This window comes from Giraffa tippelskirchi, chromosome X (genome assembly GCF_054371585.1).
Source record: "Giraffa tippelskirchi isolate mGirTip1 chromosome X, T2T-mGirTip1v1.2.pri, whole genome shotgun sequence".
In the NCBI taxonomy this organism is placed as follows: Eukaryota; Metazoa; Chordata; class Mammalia; order Artiodactyla; family Giraffidae; genus Giraffa; species Giraffa tippelskirchi.
In genome coordinates, this window is record NC_137289.1 from 87943401 (window position 1) to 87967788 (window position 24388).

Sequence of the window (24388 nt, forward strand, 5' to 3'; positions counted from 1 at the left end):
GGCTGAGGGTAGAAATATCATGCAGTTATTAAAAATGACTTCAAAGACCACTTAATGAAATAAAATGCTCATAATATAATGTGAAGCGAAAACAAGACACAAAATAATAATGACCAATTTCATGTTATAAATGCACACACATGCACATTACAGATTTGAAGAAACACACCAAAATGTTCACAGTGTTTCTCAGTGGTGGACTTGATTTTTAAGTAATTTATTTATTCTGTATGTTTTCCAATTTGTCACAACGAACATGTTACTTATCAACAAAGAACCCACATATGTGTTACTTTGCTGTTGGTTTTGTTTTTAAAGCAAACAAACAAGGCTGAATGGGAACAGGGTTCTGGAGAAAGGAAAAACTGAATTCAAAAGGATGACAAGTGCAGATAAAGTAGTTGTGGAACAAAAGAAGAGAAAATTAGGGAATGAAACACTATGTGGAAAAATATAAAGCAAGTAATTTTAGATAACACGTCAAGCTGAATGTATAGTGCAATATAAGCTTGGTAGAAATAGTTGAGTGAAAATACATTGATTACCACCCATTTAGAGGTGGAAGTAAAGTATGATTACTGTCATATTTCTACACAACAAAATTGTATTATGACAGGTTAAACTTACACATATTTTAATATTTAATAGCATTTGGGTTTGAGAGTAATATTAAGTAAGGACAATCACTCACATGCATCTTCCTCAGGTTCAGAGGTAATGAACTGGGCTTACTAAATGTGTATATATGAGTGAAGGCAATGATAAGAGAGTGAACTGGAACAATGAAGAGGCAATACCTACACTCTATTCTTACCAGGAGATCCTCTAACTGCACCAAACAACTACTGCTCAGGAGGGAGCACAGTTGCCAGGTTTTCCTCAGCCATTTTTGAGACAGTATGGGAGGGGAAGGACTCACCACAGGGCTAGACTGATGCTGTCATAGACCAGAGCAAACCATGTGCCGCTCAGTGGTTAGACTCTCCTAAGGAATGATGGCTAAAACCCAGGATTTAACTTACCAGAAAGGGTCTTGTGGAAGCTGTTGGGCCTATTAGCAAATAGGACCTTCCTGGGGAACATCACTCACCCAAGCCCCCTTGACCCAATCTGCCCACACACTCCTAGAGCTTTTCCTTGTTCTGGGCCTGGAGGAAGTATCTTAGGGCTCTTTGTATTTGGCCCCTCAGTGACCTAGGTTTTAGGGTGAAAGAGAGAGTAAAAGATAGATAGGGAGACTGTATGAATGAGATACCGACAGCAATTATCCAACAGAGATCACAAAGGCTGCATTTATTAGTTCAGAGTGAAACCTGAGCAGAATGAAAAAGTTTTCCAGTGGGAATTGGGAGAAACTTGCATTAGAATATTTGGTTAAATTTGAAAGAACCTCTGAGAACCCTGTAGATGACTTTCATACAGATAAGGAAATAAACATCTACTGAATGTCTACGGTGTGCTAGGCAAATGGCCTCATTTAATGTTTACAACAATCTTGAAAAGTACATTTTAGAGAAATGGAAACTAGATTAGAGAGGTCAACTTCCCAAGTTCACAAAGCTAGATAGCAGCAGAGCTAAGACTCAAACCCAGGACTGTTTTATACAAAACTTCATGTATTTTCCACTTTACCATACTGCCTCCAACACAGTTATAGTCTGGTTAAGTCCTAGTCTTCAAATATGCTGGCCCTCTAAGAGTACAGTATAGATGAAATACTCTTAGTATATTCAAGGGTCAGATCAGAAAGACTAAGTCTTTGACATGGAAATTGAAGAACTTATAAACATTACCTTCTTCATTTACAGGGAGAGGAAGTCAATCAGGAAAATGGGTGACGTCTGAGCTACACTAAGATACTGCAGAGGGAATAATGTGGCCCATGTCTATACTCTTGGGATGTCATAGAACCCCAATGGGGCTTCCCAGGTGGTGCTAGTGGTAAAGAACCCACCTGCCAATGTAGGAGATGTAGAGATGCGGGTTCGATACGTGGGTCGGGAAGATCCTCTGGAGGAGGAAATGGCCACCCACTCCAGTATTCCTGCCTGGAGAATCCCACAGATAGAAAAGCCTGGCGAGTTACAGTCCAAAGGGTCGCAAAGAGTTGGACACAACTAAAGCGACTTAGCACAGCATACACAGAACCCCAAAGCTGGGGGCAAAGGAACTCCAGGGATTCAAGAGGATGCCTTTGGCCATGGTAGTCAGGAGTCTGGTACCCCTAAACACTGCCTAAATGACTAAGACCCCACCCCATTCATACATCCCACACCTGTCTCTTCTGGATTCAACAAGGCTACCAAGACCCATGGCCCTCACTCACCTTAGCCTTTGAGAAGACAAGAAAGCACACGAAAGGCATATGAAGAGGAAGGACAGAGAAGAAGGGTATCTCAGTAAATACATCTGTTAACGTGCTCCCAATTTCCAAAATCAATAAGAAAACTGTAAGAGGAAGTTTCTAGTCCTCAGACTTACCTGAGGTGTGTAAGGCCCTGGGGTCATTGGGTCCAAGCTTTCTAACTCTGCTTCCTCCAAAGCTGCTTCTTTAGCTGTACAAATATCCTTCTCAAGTTGAGTCAAATGCTCATCATACTGAGAAAGAAAAGTAGTGAATTCATTCAACATGTGTTTTAGACATTGAGCAGCAAACAAAAATCCCTGTCTTTGTGGGAGGTTCAAAAGGGAGGGAACCATGTACATCTATGGCTAATTCATGTTGATGTATGGCAGAAATCAAACCAATATTGTAAAGTAATCATCAATCAATTAAAAATATAATTTAAAAAGTTAAAAGATGAGCACAGAAAAATATGTTTATAAAAACCACTTTCTGATGAACTTACTAAAGTGATGCCAGCCTGTGAAAAAAAACCCTGTCTTCATGAAGCTTCTATTCTAGTGGCAGGATACATATGGTAACAAAGTAAATAATTATACAGCTTATTAAAAACATTTAGTGCTGGGTAAGAAAATAAAGCAGGGAAGGAAATACAGACTGTGGGTTGAGGGTTGGGGTGGGATATTACATTTTAAAAAAGGATAGGCAGAGAAGGCCTCCCTCAGCCCTAGGGAACAGAGGGATTCCAAAAAGTTAGACCCTACAGGGACCTCCTCTTTTTCACTTACCTCAGTCAGTGTCTGGTAACAGACGTTCACAATCTCCTGAGCAGTCTTAGTATACTGACTTTCAGGCCCTATAAATGAAAACAGAATGATATTACTTCAGCTCCAGAAATGCATTTTCTGTTACCAGCAGTGGTGTCCCCTTGTTCTAGGTCCAAAAAAGCACGCTTCAGCTTTAACTTGGACTCTTGCTCTACTTTTGGAGGTGGAAAATTTCAAACACATACAAAACCAGAGACACTAGCATAGTGAACTCCCATGTACCTCTTAGCCATCTTCAATGATTATCAATAGATGGTCAATCCTGTTTCATTTACACACCAACTTGCACACTCTTCTCAAATTATTCTGAAGCAAATTCTAGCATTTCATCCATAAATTGTTCAGTATGTGTCTTAAGGGACTCTTTAAAAGAAATGAACATGGACGATTCTATAATGGTAGATACATGTCATTATACATCTGTCAAACCCATAAAATGTACAATACCCAGAGTGAACTCTAATGCAAACTATGGACTTTGGGTGCTAATAATGTAGATTCATCAGTTGCAACAAATGTATCACGCTAGTGGGGGATGTGGATAACAGGGGAGGCTGTGCATGTGTAGGGGCACAGGGTACATGGGAACACTCTGTACCTTCTGTTCAATTTTGCTGTAACTGCTCTAAAAAATAAAACACAGTAACAACTATTAAAAAAACAACTAATGGGGATTTCCCTGGTGGTCCGGCAGCTAAGACTCCATGCTCCCAAAGCATAGGGCCTGGGTTTGATCTCTGGTCAGGGAACTAGACCCCACGTGCTGCAACAAAGAGCCTGCATGCTACAACTAAGACCCAGTGCAGCCAAATAAATAAATACATGTTTTTTTAAAATTAAAAAAAAAAACAAAAAACTATATTACACCTAAGGTAGCTAACAATAATTCTTTAATATTATTAAATGGCAGTCAACATTCACATTTCCCCAATTGTTTTATAAACGCTCTTTTACATTTGATTTTTTTGGAATTATAATCCAAATAAGGTCCACACACTGCATTTGACGGATGTGTCTCTTTAAGATAGTTAACCTATTGGGTGATTCTTAACCAAACTACAGTTCCCCATACAGATTTTGCTATAAGTTGTTAATTGGTGGCTTGCAGGTCAATCCAGTTTTATCTGGCTCACAAAAAATCAGTTCAGGTGGTGATCACTTTGTGATGTGAAGAAATATCAAATTATTGTATTATATACCTGGAACTAACATATTGTTGTAGGTCAATTATATTTCAATTTAAAAATCACTTCAGTCTGTGAAAACGGATTGAGCTGTGTACTCATATACTTTTCTGTATGTAAATTATACCTCAATTAAAAGCTTAAAAAGAGCTTAATTAGTTGGCAACTTTTAACAATCAAGATTTCATATAAAAACCCAAATGTCTGGCTTCTCTCAAAAAATTAAAAGGTGGCAACACACGGTCAGCATTCTCATGAAGCACCAATGGGCTGGATCTGAGTAGCAGCTGCTCCTTTTAGATAAGGCATGTGTTTCACACAGTCCCTACCAGGTCTGCTTAATTTGTTTATGCCTGGAGCCTGAAGGCATCTGAGTTGTTATTCCCTGTCTTTATAATATTCTTTAATATACTGTTTATTCACCTACTCATTTGTAAAACAGTTTTGAGTACCTCTAGGTGCCAGGCATAATACACAGACATGAATAAGATACAGACTATATCCTCAAGAAGCTTATGGTCTAGCACAGTGTGTGACCCCATGGACTGTCACCTTGCCAGGCTCCTCTATCCATGGAATTCTCCAGATCTTCCCAAGCCAGGGATCAAACCCAGGTCTCCTGAAATGAAGGCAGATTCTTTACCGTCTGAGCTACCAGGGAGCCCAGTGAGACAGACTATAAACAAATGAGGTGATACAACGCAGTGAAAAAATACATAAGAGGGTTCAGTAGAGGCATAGAGGAGGAAGTGACCAATGCTGGGATGGAAGAGGGAAAGAAGAATTAGGAAAGGCTTCATAGAGGAGGTGATCCTTGAATTAAACCTACTATTTATCAGGATGTAAAGTATAAAAAATATACCCCATGTGACAATTTCATGCCATAACTACATAACTACTCTGAGTATTGTTATTAAGCTATTCTTTCCTGGTGGCTCAGATAGTAAAGAATCTGCCTGCAATGAGGAAGACCCAGGTTCGATCCCTGGATTGGGAAGATCCCCTGGAGAATGAAATGGCAACCCACTCCAGTATTCTTGTCTGGAGAATCCCATGGACAGAAGTGCCTGGTGGGCTACAGTCCAAAGAGCTGGACATGACTGAGCAACTAACACTTTATACTTTTTATACAAACAAATAAGTTTACTTCAGATTAAATTTCTCATAAGCATAGGTCCACCTATTCTTCAAAAAAGATGTAAAATAAAGTTGTGTCCTCACACAAGCTGCCTGTGCCAAAACAGAAAGAAAACTTAAGTCAGCTAAAAGATATTCAGGACATAAAGACAGCCAGAGCTGGCTCACAGTCAGGAATAGTTTTGAGAGATAGGAGTCCACAGCTGAAGTTTCTGAGTTCTAATCTCCTAAGGCCACCAGTAGGTTGGTCCTCAAAATACTGATGGAGACAGACTGCAAAAGTTATCATACAAGGTTTCATGCTAATTAGAAATGCATGATGCTAGAGAAAATAGGCTGCATACAAGTCACAGGCTTCCTTTACTGAGCAAGTACATCAGCAGCTTATGGCAGTATCCTGGCTCTTACACCTACAAGAACCTGACTCATCGCTAACATTCCAGCCTACAGATTAAGAATTCAGCTCTTCAGTTTTGAAACTGAAACATAAACCAACCCTTTCAATATCTCACGGTTCTCATTTATAATGCAGGGAAAAATTAATTTTATACATTTGCAATGTTTGCTCCCTTAAAACACTTTAAAGATGTGACCTCTTCATTCCCCATTTTCTTTGCAACACATAACTCTAAAGAAATATACACTAATAATATTCCAGTATATAAAAAATATACTTATTTATATAGCTAATACACTTCTCTATGTGTTTTGATTACTAGCTGTGTCTGTTCTCAGTTTTTGACAGTCCATGCTCTCAGGAGTTAAAAGTGTTTCAGCTACTTAACTCTACATATATGAAAAGTAATACTGAAGTATTTTTTAATGTTTTTTTAAAACCTTTTATTTTTTATCTGGGTATAGCCAATTAGCAATATTGTAATAGTTTCAGGTGAACACTGAAGGGACTCAGTCATACATATACATGTATCCATTCTCCCCCAAACTTCCTTCCCATCCAGGCTGCCACCTAACATTGAGCAGAGCTCCACAGCACTGAAATATTTTTGATGAAAGATGGTGGTGGAGTTGGCAAACCACTGTTAACACCACTGAAAAAGGATAAAAATACCCAGATATCTATACCTATACCAGAAATTCTTGAATGGGGTGGTAATGAGAGATCCATGAACTCCCTGAAACTGCAAACAGAATTCTGTATGTAATATGTATTTTTTTGAGTAGAAGATCCACGCTTTTCCATCAGATTCTCAAAGGGGTCCATAACCACCTCCATAAAGCTAAAAATTGTGCCCTATATTCTGCAGTAACCAGGTGCTTACTAAAAGTAGGATGATCAGCTTTAGGTTTCACAGCTTAGGAAGAAAAGAGTCATCCAGTAAAAAGATATACACAGACAACAGGGCCTCTGCAGGAATAATAAAGATGCTGGGGCTATTGTGGGTGAGAAGAGAGTAAGTAGAAATTGAGTTTCAATTTCCCAGTCCCTAAAGAATTACTATACAGAAAATCAGAATTTAGCAAGAATAATTTCCAGAATGGCATGAAGATGAATATGAAAGATAAGGCTGTCTATGAATTACCACTGTGCCTTACAAGAGAACAAGTGACCCGTTTGCAAAGAAGAAATGTTTTTGTTTGCAAAAAAGAAAAGTTCTGTTTTTCTTCTCTCTCCTTATTTAGTAAATCATGGCAAAGCAGCTGCAAACGTAAAAAAATATATTTATATTTATACTTTGCCTCATTCATAAGGACTGGCAGTGGCCTACAGAATCATATGTAATTCAAATTCAAATGTCCCTGAATAGTGATAATTCCAGTGACAGCTTTGGAAAGTTGATACTTTAAAATCAAAGAAAATTCCTTTTCTCATTTCTAAGTTAATTTTGCTCTTCAGTAATGCCAGGAGAAGGAAGGAAAGCTACAAGCTTGTAGTTCTAGTAGTGAGACAGCAAACAAGTATTACTGCTATCTAAAAGGTTTCAGAGAAAAAATACTAGTTGAGTTAGCAGTCCTGCACAACCAAAAGACGGGGGTTTGTGACCACTCTCAAGCTCACATTTCCTTTGAGAACATTTCCACAAATACTAAAAATAACTTTCCTCCTAAAAAGATGAGCACTGTGTCAAAACAAGCATTAACAGTGTGGCGGATATGCATGTGTTGCAATGTGAATCATTAAAATTAAAAAATAAAATCTCAGTAGCAGTACAAAGCTTTAAAAAAATCAGTGCTAGATTTAAAAAGAAAAAAAATCTGCACACCTAATTCCTGAAGAAACTAGAATTACTAAATTCAATTAAGCATAGTCAACAGATCCCTAAAAGATAGGCTTGGGCTTTCTCAATTCTGAGATAGATATTTATCTCAAATTAGGTCCAGAAAAAGGCTTTCCTGGTGGCTCAGATAGTAAAGAGTTTGCCTGCAATGCAGGAGACTTGGGCAATTGACATTCATTTCTTTCTTGAAACTCTCTAAACTTGTGCTTCTATAGCACCACTCTCCAATTTTTCTTAGTACTGTATTTTCTGGCCATTAGTTCATTCAATAGATAGTTACGGAGTCTTTACTATATGCCAAGCATTATCCTACACACTGGGGATATAAAACAGACATGGTTTCTGCTTCCATGGAGCTTACAGCAATCACTTATCAGATTTAGGTCACTAAGTCTTTCTATATTCTTCACCTAAGTGTGTGTGTGTGTGTGTGTGTGTGTGTGTGTGTGTGTGGTGTCCGACTCTTTGCGACCCCGTGGACTGTCACTAAGTCTTTCTATATTCTTCACCTAAGTGTGTGTGTGTGTGTGTGCGCGCGCGTGTGTGTGCGCGCGCGTGTGTGTGCGCGCGCGTGTGTGTGCGCGCGCGTGTGTGCGCGCGCGTGTGTGTGCGCGCGCGTGTGTGTGCGCGCGCGTGTGTGTGTGGTGTCCGACTCTTTGCGACCCCGTGGACTGTGTGTGTGTGTGTGTGTGGTGTCCGACTCTTTGCGACCTCGTGGACTGTGTGTGTGTGTGTGTGTGTGTGGTGTCCGACTCTTTGCGACCCCGTGGACTGTAGCCCGCCAGGCTCGTCTGTCCCTGGAATTTCCCATGCAAGAATACTGGAGTGGTTTGCTATGCTCTCCTCCAGGGGATAGTCCTGACCCAAGGATTGAACTCACATCTCATTATGTCTCTCCTACATTGGCAAGTGGGTTCTTTACCACTAATGCCACCTGGGAAGCCTTCACCTAATCCTACATGATACCAACTATAATAGCTTATATAGAATAAATGGAGGGAAGTTAACATTGATTTATAACCCTCATGGTAACAAGGTCTTCATATGTCTCCTCCTTATCAAATTTAAGCAGAACCTGAATTCCTGAACAACAAATAAATATTCTCACATAAATGTCAAATGACAGTTACCATTGGGCATTCTTCCTTTACTTTAGCCACAGTTTTTTGTTTAATGTGTGTGTGTGTATATATATATATATATAGACACACATATTTTTTATTGAGGCATAGTTGGTTTATATTAGTTTCAAGTGTACAACATAGTAATTCAAAATTTTTATACATTATATTCCCTTTAGTTATTTTTATACATTATATTCCCTTTAGTTATAAATGCTGGCTAATATTCCCTGTGCTATACAATATATCCTTGTACCTTTTTTATATATAGTGGAAGCCACAGTATTTTTTTAATTATAGTTGATTTACAACGTTGTGATAGTTTTAGGTAGACAGCAAAGTGATTCATTTATTTATATACATTATTTTTCAGAAAATTCTTTTTCTTTATAGATTTTTTATAAGATATTGAATATATTAATAGTTCCCTGTACTATATACTAGATCCTTGATATTTAGCTATTTTACATGTAGCAATGTGTATCTATTAATTTCAAACACCTAATTTATCCCTTCTTCCACCTTTTCCCTTTGGTAATTGTTAAGTCTGTTTTCTTTTTTTAACGTTTTATTTATTTATTGACTGTGCTGAGTCTTTTCTGCTGCGAGAGGCTTTCTCTATTCATGGTGCATAGGCTTCTCATTGTAGTGGGTTCTCTTATTGCAGAGCACAAGGTCCAGAGCATGCAGCCTCGGTAGCTGTGGTGCACAGGCTTAGCTGCCCCATGGTATGTAGGATCTTCCTGGACCAGGGATCGAACCTGTGTCCCCTGCATTGGCAAGCTGATTCTTAACCACTGGGCCACCAGGGAAGCCCTGTAAGTTTGTTTTCTATGTCTGTGAGTCTATTTCTATTTTGTAAATAAGTTCTTTTGTATCACTTTAGATTTCACATATTAGTATCATATGATTCTTTTTTATGGTTGAGTGATATTCCATTGTGTGTGTGTGTGTGTGTAAACTCTTTTTTTATTCATTCATCTGTTGATGGGCATTTAGGTTGCTTCCATGTCTTGGCTGTTGTAAACAGTGCTACTATAAATGCTGGAGTGCATATATCTTTTTGAATGAGAGTTTTCATCTTTTCCAGACAAATGCCTAGGAGTACAACTGCTGGATCATATGGTAACTATTTTTATTTACTTTCTTTTTAAAAAAAAATTTTATTGGAGTATAGCTGCTGTGCAATGTTGTGTCAGTTTCTGCTGTACAACAAAATGAATCAGCTATATGTATACATATATGCTCTCTTTTTTGGATTTCCTTCCCATTTAAGGTCACCAGTGAACATTGAGTAGAATTCCCTGTGCTATACAGGTTCTCATTAGTTATTTTATACATAGTATCAACACTGTATATATGTCAATCCCAATCTCCCAATTCATCCTACCCTGCCCTTCCTCCCATTCCCCCCTGGTGTCCATATGTTTGTTGTCTAAGTCTGTGTTTCTATTTCTGCTTTGCAAACAGGTTTATTTTTAGTTTTTAAGGACTCTCCATACTGTTATCCATAATCAGCAGCCACAGTAGTTTTAAAAGCAAAGTAGAAATTCAATTTAAATTTTTTTCTGAAGCATTCATAACGCTATACAGTTCATTCTTTTGCCTTTTTGAGTCATACAGAAACAGAATTTACTTAAACAATATCATATACTTAGATGCATGAAAAATTGTCCATAACAATGTCAAGTGAAAATTGTACAACCAAATATATGCTTTCATTTGTAAAAAAAGAAAAAAAAAAAGAATATATGGCACGTATAAAAAAGGCCCAGATGCTTCACACCAAACCCAATGTTACTCTAGAGAACGGGATGGTAAAAGGGGAAGGACAGGGAGATTTTTCCTTTTCACTTTATACAATTTTATATGGTTTGATTTTTTTAATGCACATGTAACTTTTTATGATGGAAAATTTCAGTGTGAGTTATATACTTGAATTTTACAGACATAATTTGGCAAAGATTTTAAAACACTGATAATTCCCAGAGCTGGAGAGGTTGTAAGGAAACAGGCATTCTCCTTCATTGTCATTTTTATTATAAACAGGTGCAACCCTTTTAGAACACAATTTTAGAACATCTATCAAAATTTCCTACAAATGTACAAGGATATCAATTATGATACAAATATACATGCTATGGAATACATTAAAAAGAATGATAGAGATCTATATGTACCAACAATAAGACAGGATCAGTAAAGATGTTAATTCTCTCTAAATTGATCCATAGATTTAACTCAATTCCTATTAAAATTTCAGCAAGACTTTTTTTTGTAGATATAGACAAAATTATTCTAAAATTTATGTGGAAAGGCAAAAGAATAAGAACACAATTTATAAAAAGAATAAAGTGAGAGGAATCACTCTACCTGATGATAACACTTACAGTAGCTTAGCTACAGTAATCATGGCAGTATGCAGAGGGATAGGGCAGAGGAACAAAATAAACCCTGAAACAGACACACGCACATAGCTGATTTTTCACAAAGGTGCTCAGAGCAATTTATTGAAGTAAGAATAGTCTTCCCAACAAACAATAATGAACAGTAGAACATCCACAGGCAAAAAGAAAATGAACCTCAATCTAAATCTCATACTGTATATAAATTCAAAATGGATCATGGATTTAAATGTACAACACTGAAACTATAAACTTTTAGTAAAGAAAATATAAAAGGGCTTCCCTGGTGGCTCAGAGGTAAAGAATCCACCTGCCAATGAAGGAGACACGGGTTCGATCTCTGATCTGGGAAGATCCCACATGCCACAGAGCAGCTAAGCCCGTGTACCGCAACTACTGAGCCTGTGCTCTAGAGTCTGGGAACCCCAACTACTGAGCCCACGTGCTGCAACTACTGAAGCCCAAGAGCCCCAGAGCCTTTGCTCTGCAACAAGAGAAGCCACCGCAAGGAGAAGCCTGCACACTGCAACTAGAGAGTTGCCCCCACCAGCCACAACTAGAGAAAAGCCTGCACAGCAACAAAGACCTAGCAGAGCCAAAAATAAATAAGTAAATAAATTAAAAAAAAAATTTTTAAAGAAAATGTAAGAGAAAACCTTTGTGATCCTGGGTAAAGCAACAACTCCTTAGAGACATACCAGGAGCACAATCCAAAAAGAAAGAACTGATAAATTGGGTTTCATCAAAATTAAGCATTTCTGTTCTTCCAAAAATACTGTCCAAAGACTAGAAAAATTCTTTGTAAATCATAGATGATATCTAATAAAGGAAGTGTACCTAGAACACATAAAGAACCCTTAAAACTCATTAATCACAAGAAAACAATGCAATTAAAACTGGGGCAGGACTTCTCTGGTAGCTCAGTGGTAAAGAATCCACCTGCCAAAGCAGGAGATATGTGTTTGATCCCAAGTCCCAGAATATCCCACATGCAGTGGAGCAACTAAGCCAATACACCATAACTACTGAGCCCATGTGCTGAGACTGCAGAAGCCCACACACTCCAGAGCCTATGCTCCACAAGAGAAGCCACCACAAAGAGAAGCTTGCACACTGCAACTAGACAATGGCCCCCACTCGCTGTAACTGGAGAAAAGCCCGAGCAGCAACACCCAGTACAGCCGAAAAAAAAAAACAACAACACAACACCTGGGGCAAAGAAACAGACACTTCACCAAAGAAAATACATGGGTGGTAAATATGCACATGAAAAGATATTTAATATCAATAGCCATTAGGGGAATGCAAAGTAAAAACACAATGAGAAAGATGAACAGATACAATTTATTTAAATAGTGGTAATACTAAATGCTGCAGAGAAACTATATGATTTCGTTCATTGCTGGAGGAAATGCAAAATGGTACAGGCATTCTGGAACAGAGTATAGCAGTTTCTCACAAAACTACACATATATCTACCATCTCATTCTTGGGCATTTATCTCAGAGAAAGGAAAATTTATATTCATACAAAATCTTGTACATGAATGTTCATATCAGCTTTATTCATAATGGCAAAATACAGGAGAACTGAGTATCTTTCAATGACTGAATGGCTGAACAAACTTCTGGTACGATGAACACTACCTCAACAACTTAAAACATGAACTACTGACACATACAATAATTTGAATGGATCTCGAGAATTATGCTTAGTGAAAAAAAAGTCAATGTCAAAAATATTGTACTATTCTTTATATAAGATGCTCAAGTATCAAAAGTATAGAGATGGAGAACAGCTAGGTGGTTGCCAGGGAACAAGAAGAAAGGTGTGTGCATGTGGAGAGGAGGGACAGGAATACAAAGAGGTATCATCAGGGAATTCTTTTGTGATGATAGACCAGTTCTAAACCTTGATTGTGGTGGTTAAGTGATGGCATAAAACTGCATAAAAAATACACATGCACAGATGAATATAGATTTTTTTCAAGATGCAAACTGAATAAGGTCTGTAATCTAGTTAATGATAATGCATCAATTTCCTGATTTTGATATTGAACCACAGCTATCTAAGATGTTGCCACTGGAGGAAGATACATTAAGGGTATACAGGACTCTAGACTATTTTTGTAATTTCTTGAGTCTAAAATTATTTCAAAATAGAAGCTTAAAAAAAGAAGATCAAGATATATTCATAAACAAAGAGAGCAAATTACAGAATAATTATCCATAAAAATGTCCATTTTTGCAAAAAAAAAAAAAAAGACAAAAAGTTAAAAACTAATGTGTAATTATTTACCATGTTTTGAGTAAGTACAGAAAAAAGTATAAAAGGATATACAACAAACTGTTACCTGTAGGGAATAAAACCATGGAAATAGGAGTGTGCAGGTAGGAAGAAGCTTTTCTCTTCTTTTTCAGGAGAAGGAAGGATTTATTACTTGCAGCAAGTAAGAACACTGGGGAATCTTTCCCAAAGCAGTGTCTCCAGAAGTTTTAATATTTAATTCTATCTATTTCTGTATTGTTTGACCTTTTTTATAAGAAGTATGAATTATTAAAGAGGTCTGTTTAGTCGCTCAGTCATTCCAGCCCTTCATGACCCCATGGACCATCCACCAGGCTCCTCTGTCCATGGGATTCTCCAGGCAAGAATACTGGAGTGGGTTGCCATTTCCCTCTCCAATTAAAGAGGTCTATCTGACAAAAATGCAAATGATAGGTTAGAAAGAGGTAAGTCTAGAAGTCTAGAGGCTGGGACATTGGCCAGGTGACTATTTATTGTAATAATTTAGGCAAAATATAATGAGGGTTTTAGTGATATGCTGGAAGTCAGGGATTTATTCAACAGGAAGAATCAAAAATAACTGAGGTTTCCAGCTGCTACTCAGTGATGCTAGTAACCCATTAAACCCAGACTGGAAACAGTAAAGGAGTGAGTCAAGTAAAGGGCAGAGGGAGAAAGTTGGAATAGAGAAGGATAGTAGAACATTCAGTTTGAAGCATGTTTCAAGTTCCACTGGGACATCCAAGAGGAAATGTTCAGCAGGTGGTTGGGATATATATAGATCTTTGCCCAGAATAGAGTTGAGAGTCATCAGAAAGAGGTGGTGGTTAAACTTGTAGTAACAGACAGAATAACATTCAGTAAAGGAGACTGAAAAGTAATGGTCTAAGAGGTAGGAGGAAAGTAAGAGCTGAAAGTTGTCATGAAGCCAATCATACTATAATTTCAAGGAAGAAATGCTCAATGATGTCAAAGAGTGGGATGAGGTAAAGATAAGGACTGAAAAGTGCCCACTATACCTGGCAATTATGTGATCCTGTTCACTTGGTATGCTTGGCAGGGTAGAAACTAGATTAAAGCTGAGTGAGACAAAAATGGTAGGTAAAGAATAGGAGAGACACATTAAATGTTCATTAAAAAAAAGAAAAAAAAAGAAATTCTGATCCATGCTACAACATGGATGGTTGAACCTTGGAAGCATTATGCAAAGTGAAATAAAAGCCAGATACAAAAGGACAAATATTCTATTTATTGTATGATTCTACTCATATGAGGTACCTAGAAGAGGAAAATTCATTGAAAGAAAGTAGAATAGAGTTTACCAAGAACTGGGGGAATGGGAGAATGGGGATACTGAGTTTCTGTTTGGGATAAAGAAATGGTTCTGGAAACCGATAGTGGTGATGGTTGCACAACATTATGAATGTACTTAATGCCAGCGAATTGTAAACTTAAAAATGGTTGAAAAGGTAAATTTTTATGTCATGTATATTTTACCACAATAAAAACAAACAAAAAGTCAGCTATGAAAAGAATGGATGGCAGCAAGGGGCGAAGCGCTATCGAAAGAGATTTTAAGTCTCTTTAATGATGTAAGACTTAACCTCTGTGTAGGAATACTTATACCTTGGCCCCAATCTAAGGAAAGTTATTGACAGAAAAAAAGAACCTTAATATTTATTAATGGCCAAACTTACAGACAGACTTAGAAAGTAGTATACAAAAAGACTTTAAGCACCTGTTAACAATACTATTCTTCAAACTGATTGAAACCTTTAGATTTAATAACCACCTTGCAGGAGGGGAGCACATGTACAATAGTAGCAAAACTTTTAAATTAGCCAGGAATAAACTCAACAACAAAAAAAATAGATGCTCAACAGAAATAAAAACTATAAAACATATAGAAATAAAAGATGCCTAGAAATTATACAAAATAACCTAGAAGTCTTTATTGGCAAAGGTAAAAAGAACATGTGAATAAATCAAGAAACATGAGCTTCTAGATGGAGAAACATATTACAAAGATATACATTCTCTTAAAATTAATCCATAAATTAAGATTTCAAAATTATCTGTCACTGACAAGTTAGAATTTAACAAAAATGATCCTAGAGTTTATTTAGGCTAATTGGGGAAAGATAGTCACATCAGAGGAATTTAAAATTATAAAGTCTGAATGATAATCAGAGACACTATCTGGTGATAACAGTGCAGATTAGATAAACAAATAAATAAAACAGAAAGCTCCAAAATAGGTTAAAGAATATATAAGAATCTACTATATGATAAAGGTAGCATTTTGTACTATTGTACAAAAGGACAGACCATTCCATAAGTACAACTTGGACACTTTGGCTAATTCTTTGGAAGAGAAAATAAGTTAGATATTTACCTTATATCTTAGATTCTATTTTTAAAAATCAGTAAATGTTTAAATATTATACATATTAGAAGAAAATATAGTTGGCTATCTCAGAGTAGGAAAGGTCTTTTAAACAATTATACAGAAATCTAAACAGCAAAGACGGATAAATGTAACTACATAAAAATGAAATTTCTATGTCAGAAAATACAATAAACCTAAAAGACCTTCTTGGGCACAACAGAGTAATTGCTATTGAATTAGTCTTCCCACTGTAACCAGAAAACTGCAAAAAAAAACAAACAACTGTTTCCGACCAGGAAGTATAGGACTGTCATTCTTGAGAGAAAGGAAATAAAGGAAGTGAGCCCTACAATTGTCCTTGGCTTTCTGCTGAGTCCAAGAAAAGCACAGCAGTCTGACTAAGCCATAGAGACAGATACTGGAGTCTGAGGAGGCTAGAACAGTTGGAAATTGCAGGACAGAACTGGAGAGGAGGGAACTCCATAGACAATCTAAGATCTGCAGAAAAGCTCTCTTAAATCTTCGGCTGAATGCTAAGCTGCACGTGTGTATATGATGAGCTCCAAAGAGTCCTATACATAGAACTGTTAGAGATCACACAGGGTTGGGAGTTACTCAAACAAAAGTGTAGAAAGAAACTTCCCTGGAGATTTTTGGGGAAAATTTATTGTTTAATCTAGATTGTAGGGTCCTGCTGAGCATTCAAACTTCAGGTACTCAGATTTTATGATATGTGATCTACTTATCATAGGTAAGATGGCTTCTTATTAATTTTTGGTTTGAAGAACACTGGAGGAGGAACTTGCTAGGAAATTCTTTGGGAAAAGGGGTTTCATCAAGAATAGTTCAGCATCATCTATTGGTACCGACTATGTGGGCGTGTGTGCATGCTCAGTCATGTCCAACTCTCTGCAACCCCATGGACTGTAGTCCGCCAGGCTCCTCTGTCCATGGGATTCTCCAGGCAAGGATACTGGAGTGGGTTGCCATGCCCTCCTCCAGGGGATCTTCCCGACCCAAGGATCAAACTTGTGCCTCCTGTCTCCTTCATTGGCAGGTGGATTCTTTACCACTGAGCTACCTGGGAAGCCCACAGACTATGCAGTTTATCTTAAATTTAATCAAACATTAAGCATTAAGGCCTCTGCCAACTACTTTACGGTTTTGCTAAGACTGGTATAAAGTTTGGGTTGTGTTTTTCAGACAGGATTTCTTTATCCGTATCATTCTCACTGACATGGAATGTTATGTGCCTTTTAAGACTATTGGGAATAGTTCTAATCCCAAGTTTTGGGTTTCTCTGATTATTAATGTTCCTTCAAATGTAATCTGAACATGAACAGAGGCTCTGTGATTGATCAGCACCTATGTGGTAGCTGAACAGACCTAAAGGCTTGAACTCTAATACTAGTGTGCAGTCTATCACCACCACCTCTAGTACAAGACCTGCGTCCTCCAACATGTACTGCATACTTCTAGGTGAAGTAATACTTATCTTCCACTTGTTGCCCGATGATCCTAACCTTAGTGCTAAGCATTCTAGCTATGTACAACATAGCTCATATGCTATATACATGATAATGAAAGTATGTAAAATGCTATAGAAATATGCCACTATGCAGTGTGATATACATGAAGAATTTGAATGGAAAGGGTCAAAATAATGTTAACCAGAGATACTATTCTACTAACTTTGCTAGTAAATTTTTTTCAAATAAAAATGTTAAAGCAGAGAATAGATTCCACATGGACTTTATTACTATTAATTAGGAATAGAGGCAGGTTCATATCTGGCCAAACCAACACAGTTTTAAATAAAAGTATTATTTTGTATATAGTACCTGATGGTAGGAAACATCTCATATGTGCCTTCAACTCTCTAACGGATATCCTTTTAGTCTCATGACACCACTAACCCTTTCTGCCCTATTCAGAGGTTTCTTATACTCTCACCCACTGGTTAAGGATGGGGGAAGACAGCCTTCTAGGCTATCTACTGCTGCTACCAAATTATTATTTACTTCCCCTTGGGAAAAAAAAAAAAATTCTTCCTACTTTGAGGCTTGTTTCTACCATGCCAGAGGTTGAAAACGAGCTGCCTTGGAGCTAGATTTGGCCGGCAGCTAGATGTTTTTATTTGGCTTCCAGAGTTAAATTTTTTTCTGAACTATTTGCAAATATGTAAGAATGGGAAATGTCACACATACAGTAAAGTACAAGCCTCTTTAGATGGAATATACATACTCTTCCAGTTTACCACAATCCACACTTGGCCCACCTCCACTCATTTACATTACTTGCCTGGCCCCTAGAGGCCACTTGAGTTTGAGATTGCTGCTCTTCACCTTTATTCACCATCATTAACCAACTCACATTCACCAAGGACTTACACACTTGGCACAATCTTCTTGGCTCCAAATCCCTCTCCACTATGATGGGTTACTCTAATGTTTGTATGTACTACCTATCCAAAATCCTTGCAAATCTTCATGCCAATGGTTTGCACCTCCATTCCAGCCAAACATATCGATGGCTATATCCAGAATGCTGTCTTTACTAAAAACTGCTTAACCTCTGAAAGTTTCAATTCCAGTATCCTACATTTCCTTATCACAGCCTTCTATCTGTCCAGTTTCTTCATTCTCTCTCTGAGCCAAAGGAAACTTGCATCCCCATTAAATCCTGTCTCTATCAGGCCTCTCCTAACTTTAGTTCAAAAACTAAGGCAATGTACAGCAGTATATCAAAGTAAGCTATAGGACTGTTGTTATTTATCTTTCTTCATCAGGAGGTGGGGATGAGGGGATATAAAATAACTTGGCAAGAAATTTGAAACATGTTAAACTATAAACAGATTTTCCCTAATACAAAATTTGTATTAATTCAAACTTTTATCTACATTTCTCTTCAAATTCTCTCTCCCACCACCTCACTCATTCTTAGCAAAAGATCCTGTTTGCTATTTTGCAGAGAAAATGAGAGGCTAGTGGGCAAAACCTTTCTCAATGTTTATATTCCCATTCTCACAGGGATCTTTTCTCATATTCTTTATTTTCTTCTCTTTCTTCTACACAAAGGTCCCCTCTGACCAACTGACTCATCCCTTCTAACACACTGATTACAGTCTTCCTTCTTCCCTTCACAAGCCAATTTCAGCCTCCACTTTTTTAATTCTCATTCATTCATATCCTCTGTAGTCTGGCTTTTGATTCTACCACTACACTGAACTAGCTCTTCTAATGACCATTCTCTCCAGTCTTCTCTGTAGCACTTGATCTGCTGGCTCTTTTCCTATTCTCTAGGTTTCTAGGACATTACTCTCTTTTGGTTTTCCTTCTTTCTTTAAAGGCTTAGTGAGACATACTAGGCGCCTTTCATGATTTGGCCCCACCTAACTTTAAAAACTCCTTTATTAACACCAAAACTAGCTCCCACTCTGCACCATAGCCAAACTCAACTGTTTGCACTTCCCTATCCAAGGTGCTCTCATCTTTCTAGCATTTGGACTCTCTACCTGGAACTTCTTCCCTACCTTTCTCCACTTGACTATCTGCTCAGCAAAGTGGGTGCTCAATAAAGAATTAGCTGCAATAATCATCATCCTTTAAATTTTAGCTCAAAACTCACCTCCTCTTGAAAGAGTTTCCTGCTTTCCATACCAGTAGAAAACTTGGAAAACTAAAAAAGATGTACATGAAGATAATCCTAACTTTACATCTCAGAAATAACCACTATTATCATCACTTTTTTTAAATCTATGTATCTTTTCATAAAAAGCATAATTGAGATGAAATTAAAGTTACATGTTTTACTTTTCTCACTTAACATTCTAAGCATTTTTGTCATTAGTTTTTTAGAATAAGCTTTCAATCTTGACACAATAATCTATCATGCAGGTGGTACACTAACTAGTCATTTCCTTTACATTAACTGTTCAAATTATTTCTCATTAATATAAATGACATTATTGTAAACAGCTCTGTCTGTATCTCTGGTTAGGACAGATTATCTTACTACATGCTAAGCACTTACATTCATTATTTCATGCAATCCTCACAATAGCCCTCTGAGGAGGGTATTATTATTTCCCCCATTTTACAGATGAGAAAGCAGAGTCTAAGTTGTTTGTCCAAAGTCATACTGCTATGAAGTGGTGGGGCCAATATTCAAATTCAAGTCTACCTGACTATAAGGTCTGTTCACTTAACTATTTTTAAGTCTCAGTGCTGTCAAAGAGCTTTCTAGAAATGTCTCATTATTTTATACTGCATATGTAAGAGTACCTACCTCACTAGCATTTTGAATACTTCCATTAAAAAAGGCAAAAAAAAGATGGTTTATCTGCTGCAATTTTCATTTCTTTGATTACCAGATACAACTGAATATTTATTCATTTTCATTTTGCATTTAATTTTTGTCTTGTGATTTGTCTACTGCCCTCTGTTCATTCCAATTAGCATCTTCTGGGTCTTTTTCTTATTGCCTTACCTAAGCTCCTCATAAACCTGCCCTCTATCTTAAGGTAGCTATCCCCAGGCCAAGCATCGTCTCTGTAATACTCCTGCTTGCTTATTACTTGTTATATTCATTTTAAGACACCTGTGAGGCTGCTAACTTCTATTAACAGAATTTTGGCTGATGAGCTTTAGGTATTTTCAGGAGACAATAATGGAAAGATAAATGACCTGCATTTCCACTTTACAATCAGCAATAAGAAGGGCACAAGAGACAAAGTAGATTCTTTTAACCCAACCTAGATGGAATAAACTAGAAGGCTCATCTCCTACCACTTCTCTTAGTGAAATATATAGTTTCTAGCCAAGTACAGTTTCCTGAACTTGCCCTGTTCTTTCATTGCTCCATGATATTCTATCCTCTATACCCAGAACACCCATTTTCTCATCTGTCTTTCCGGTTGTCCCCTCCTTCACCTCCTCCTTCTAATTCTCTGTCCCTTCTGATGAACTTTAACAGCCACACTACTTGGGCTGCTGAATACTGTAGGAGAAAAGTCATATAGACATGTGGATTTTTAGTTGAGACCTCAGTATGCTAGGCAATGCTCTTAAATTCCCTTAGCTCCCTCTTCTTTTTTGCTTCACGAGCTACATGGGATTGTCATTTTGCTGCTTAATTCTTTCAGTGTTCTTCCATTTAGGATAAAGTAAAGGAAATCAGTCCTGAATATTCATTGGAAGGACTGATGCTAAAGCTGAGGCTCCAATACTTTAACCACCTGATGCCAAGAAGCTGACTCATTGGAAAAGACCCTGATGCTGGGCAAGACTGAAGGCAGGAGGAGAAGGGGACAACAGACGATGAGATGGTTGGATGGCATCACTGACTAGATGAACATGAGTTTGAGCAAACTCTGGGAGTTGCTGATGGACAGGGAAGCCTGGCATGCTGTAGTCCATGGGGTCACAAACAGTCGGACACGACTGAGCAACTGAACTGAAAAACTCTTAAGTGTGGCATATGGCATACACTAGGTCCTCTTATGATTTGACATCTACGTCTCTACATATAACCAGTCATTCACTACATTTAACTGTACACTTAACTGCAACCCCAACAACTCGTTTCTTAAACCCAAGATGTAATTTCAGGCTTCTGTGCCTTCACATATTGCTATTCTCTCTGCCTAGAATGCTGTCTCCTCCACATCCTTTGCTTAGTAAACTCCACTGATCCTTTAGAACTCAGCTTAAGAAAACTCTATTATAGGAAGCTTCCTCTCATCCCACTCTGATTAAGATATTCCATTTTTGTTTTACTTTGGCACTCTGTGCATGCATCTAGCACTACACCTAACTTCTGTGATTTTTCTTTTGTTTTTCCAACTAAACTATAACCAATTTGGGGACAGAGGACATATCTAATTTGATTTTATATTTGTAATATCTATCAGTGCCAGCACATACTAGGTGCTCAATAGATGTTTATTTAACAAGTGACCTGTTCAAAACTAAATTTTATTAACTTGTTTAGAAAGCCTTCCTAACCCTTAGGTGAAGGTGCTCCTTCCTCTCCTCTAGGGCACTTCGTACATCCTTCTAACATAGCCCCTGAGAAGCTGCATTTTAACTGTTTCTCTTCACTGACTGGACTGTGAATTACACGAGGACAGCGATGCCTTTCCCATCAGTAGATTGAGTAGCTAGCACAGAACCTGACGCATATCATTCAATCATTTCATATACTGAGCAGGAATTCCATGCTCTGAGGAAGCACCCCATGGTCTATGTTAACACATTTCCCTAAGTTCCATCAAAGGGCCTGGGGAATAGGTGAGCTTTCAAAACTCATGGAAAGCAGTGATGGCCCAAAATGACATCCATATGATTTTTATTCTCATCTCACTTTTCTGTTCTTTTGAAGTTTAGAAAATAAATGTACACTGCTTTGTCATCATTAAATATTATTAGCAAACTTTACAGAACACATTAAAATATGTCTTCACCTGATTGACTCTGCTGACTATCACAGCTCAAGCCTGCTTTATGCACTTAACTTTTAATAATGCTAACTAATGTTGGGTGGATATACTGATGGAACGAGAAAAAAAGGAGAAATACTCACCATTGTATTTAACACTGTTGGCCAGAATAAGGTTGACATCATCTAGAAAGCTCTCCCGACTCTGATACTTGTGCTTGGAGATATTCTGTGATTAAAAGAAATCAAGGGACTCAGATACACATAGAAAGTTACTTGCTTCCAAAAAGACATTTTAGACCAAATCACTCACTTTACGTATGGTCTCTAAATCCATTGGACTGACAATTACTTTGTAATAATCTGGAACAAACTTCTTATTAACTGGGTGATGAAACGGCCAAGACTAGTAAAAGAAAGCATGAGAAATTAAATGGAAACCATTCTTTATACCAGAGCTTCTCAACCTTCACTGGCTCATAATATTAAGATCATGACGAAAGCTATGGACCCTTTTCCCAGAAAGACACATAATCACACAAAACTTTGCATGTAATTTAAGGGGTTCACGGATTCTTTTAAGGGTTCATGTGCCCTGACAGGGTAAGGACCCCCGCTCTATATTCACAATTAAAATCTCTCATCCCCTAGTCCCATGCAGAGGGTTCACAGCATTATTGCATACACAACATATGCCTACAACACAAAAGGAAACTCAGTTCAGAATTCCCTAGGGAAGATCATTATAACAAAATGATATAGAGACCCAACATGGTAGCCCTGTCACAAAGTTGCAAAAGGGAAAAACTGAAACAAAAGACAACAAATGTTGGGTAATTATCAAACTCTTGTTTGTCAAGAAGCACCTCTAAATCCAAAGCCTCCCATATTACTTGGCATCCTAATTTCTCTCCCGAACTACTCAGGAGCATTAAATACTGAATGTCAACAACAGGAATAAAGAACCTCTCTATATCACAGATACTGGAGAAAGAAATGGCAACCCACTCCAGTATTCTTGCCTGGAAAATCCCATGGACGGAGGAGCCTCGTAGGCTACAGTCCATGGGGTCGCTAAGAGTCGGACACGACTGAGCGACCTCACTTTCACTTTTCACTTTCATGCATTGGAGAAGGCAATGGCAACCCACTCCAGTGTTCTTGCCTGGAGAATCCCAGGGACGGCGGAGCCTGGTGAGCTGCCGTCTATGGGGTCGCACAGAGTCGGACACGACTGAAGCGACTTAGCAGCAGCATATCACAGATTCCTGGCCTCTTTGATTTCAATGATAACACACTCATACAGCAAAAAGGTTTCTTTTTAAAATTATATACCAGTTTGAAAAAAAGAAAAAAATTACATAACAGTTTGAATTGACAAACACCACACTCCAGACTCGCCAATGATACACACACATGCAAACACTCTTTTGTCCTTTCCTTTCCCTTGCACTATCTTCACAAAATTCAACATACAGACCACTTACATCTGGAACTGCCATCATTTTCTGCGTGACAATGTTGTCCAGAATAAAAGAAAACGCCACTTGGTCATCATCATCCAGCAAGGGGTTGATAGCTTTCTCTAAACGAGCCAATTTATCTTCTTTCTGACACGAAACAAAGCAAAGGAAACAGAGGTTCCCCTGAGGTATAATCATCATAAGAGTATTAAGGACAATTAATATTTCTCTTGTCCCAAAAAGTCTAACTTTGAATTGTAAACTCATCTGTTCCAGACAAACATTCAGATAACAAATAATACTCCAGTAAAAGGATGAAAAGAGATGTGTCAACCACTCTTATAGGTATTCTATCTTCTATTCTTGTAGATCATCAAAAATATACACCCTTGGGCAACAACAGCTTAAGCTCCCACAACAAAAACATCTTCACCAAATTAAGTTTTAATATCACACTGTTTTTGCTGTAAAACTATCGCTGAAAACACTGAACACATTATTGTTGATTTGTAACTTCTGTACAAGGGAATCTAACCCAATAAATTCATTTTAGACTA

At 37.7% G+C, this 24388-nt stretch overlaps 1 protein-coding gene across 24 annotated transcripts in view; it reads right to left on the reverse strand.

The window, feature by feature from the left end:
* Positions 1-24388, reverse strand: part of TAF1 (TATA-box binding protein associated factor 1) — a 72177-nt gene that overhangs the window by 8010 nt on the left and 39779 nt on the right. For 17 of the 24 annotated variants that reach the window (XM_081566212.1, XM_081566210.1, XM_081566201.1 and 14 more), the window contains exons 30-34: positions 23856-23978; positions 22682-22774; positions 22513-22597; positions 3133-3200; positions 2482-2598 (exon numbers count right to left, since the gene is read on the reverse strand). In XM_081566212.1, the coding sequence (XP_081422338.1) occupies positions 2482-2598; positions 3133-3200; positions 22513-22597; positions 22682-22774; positions 23856-23978 (486 nt within the window). Of the gene's footprint in view, positions 1-2326; positions 2333-2477; positions 2599-3132; positions 3201-19557; positions 19609-22512; positions 22598-22681; positions 22775-23855; positions 23979-24388 lie in introns of all 24 variants that reach the window. The other 7 variants (XM_081566198.1, XM_081566196.1, XM_081566204.1 and 4 more) reach the window with 3 other exon arrangements.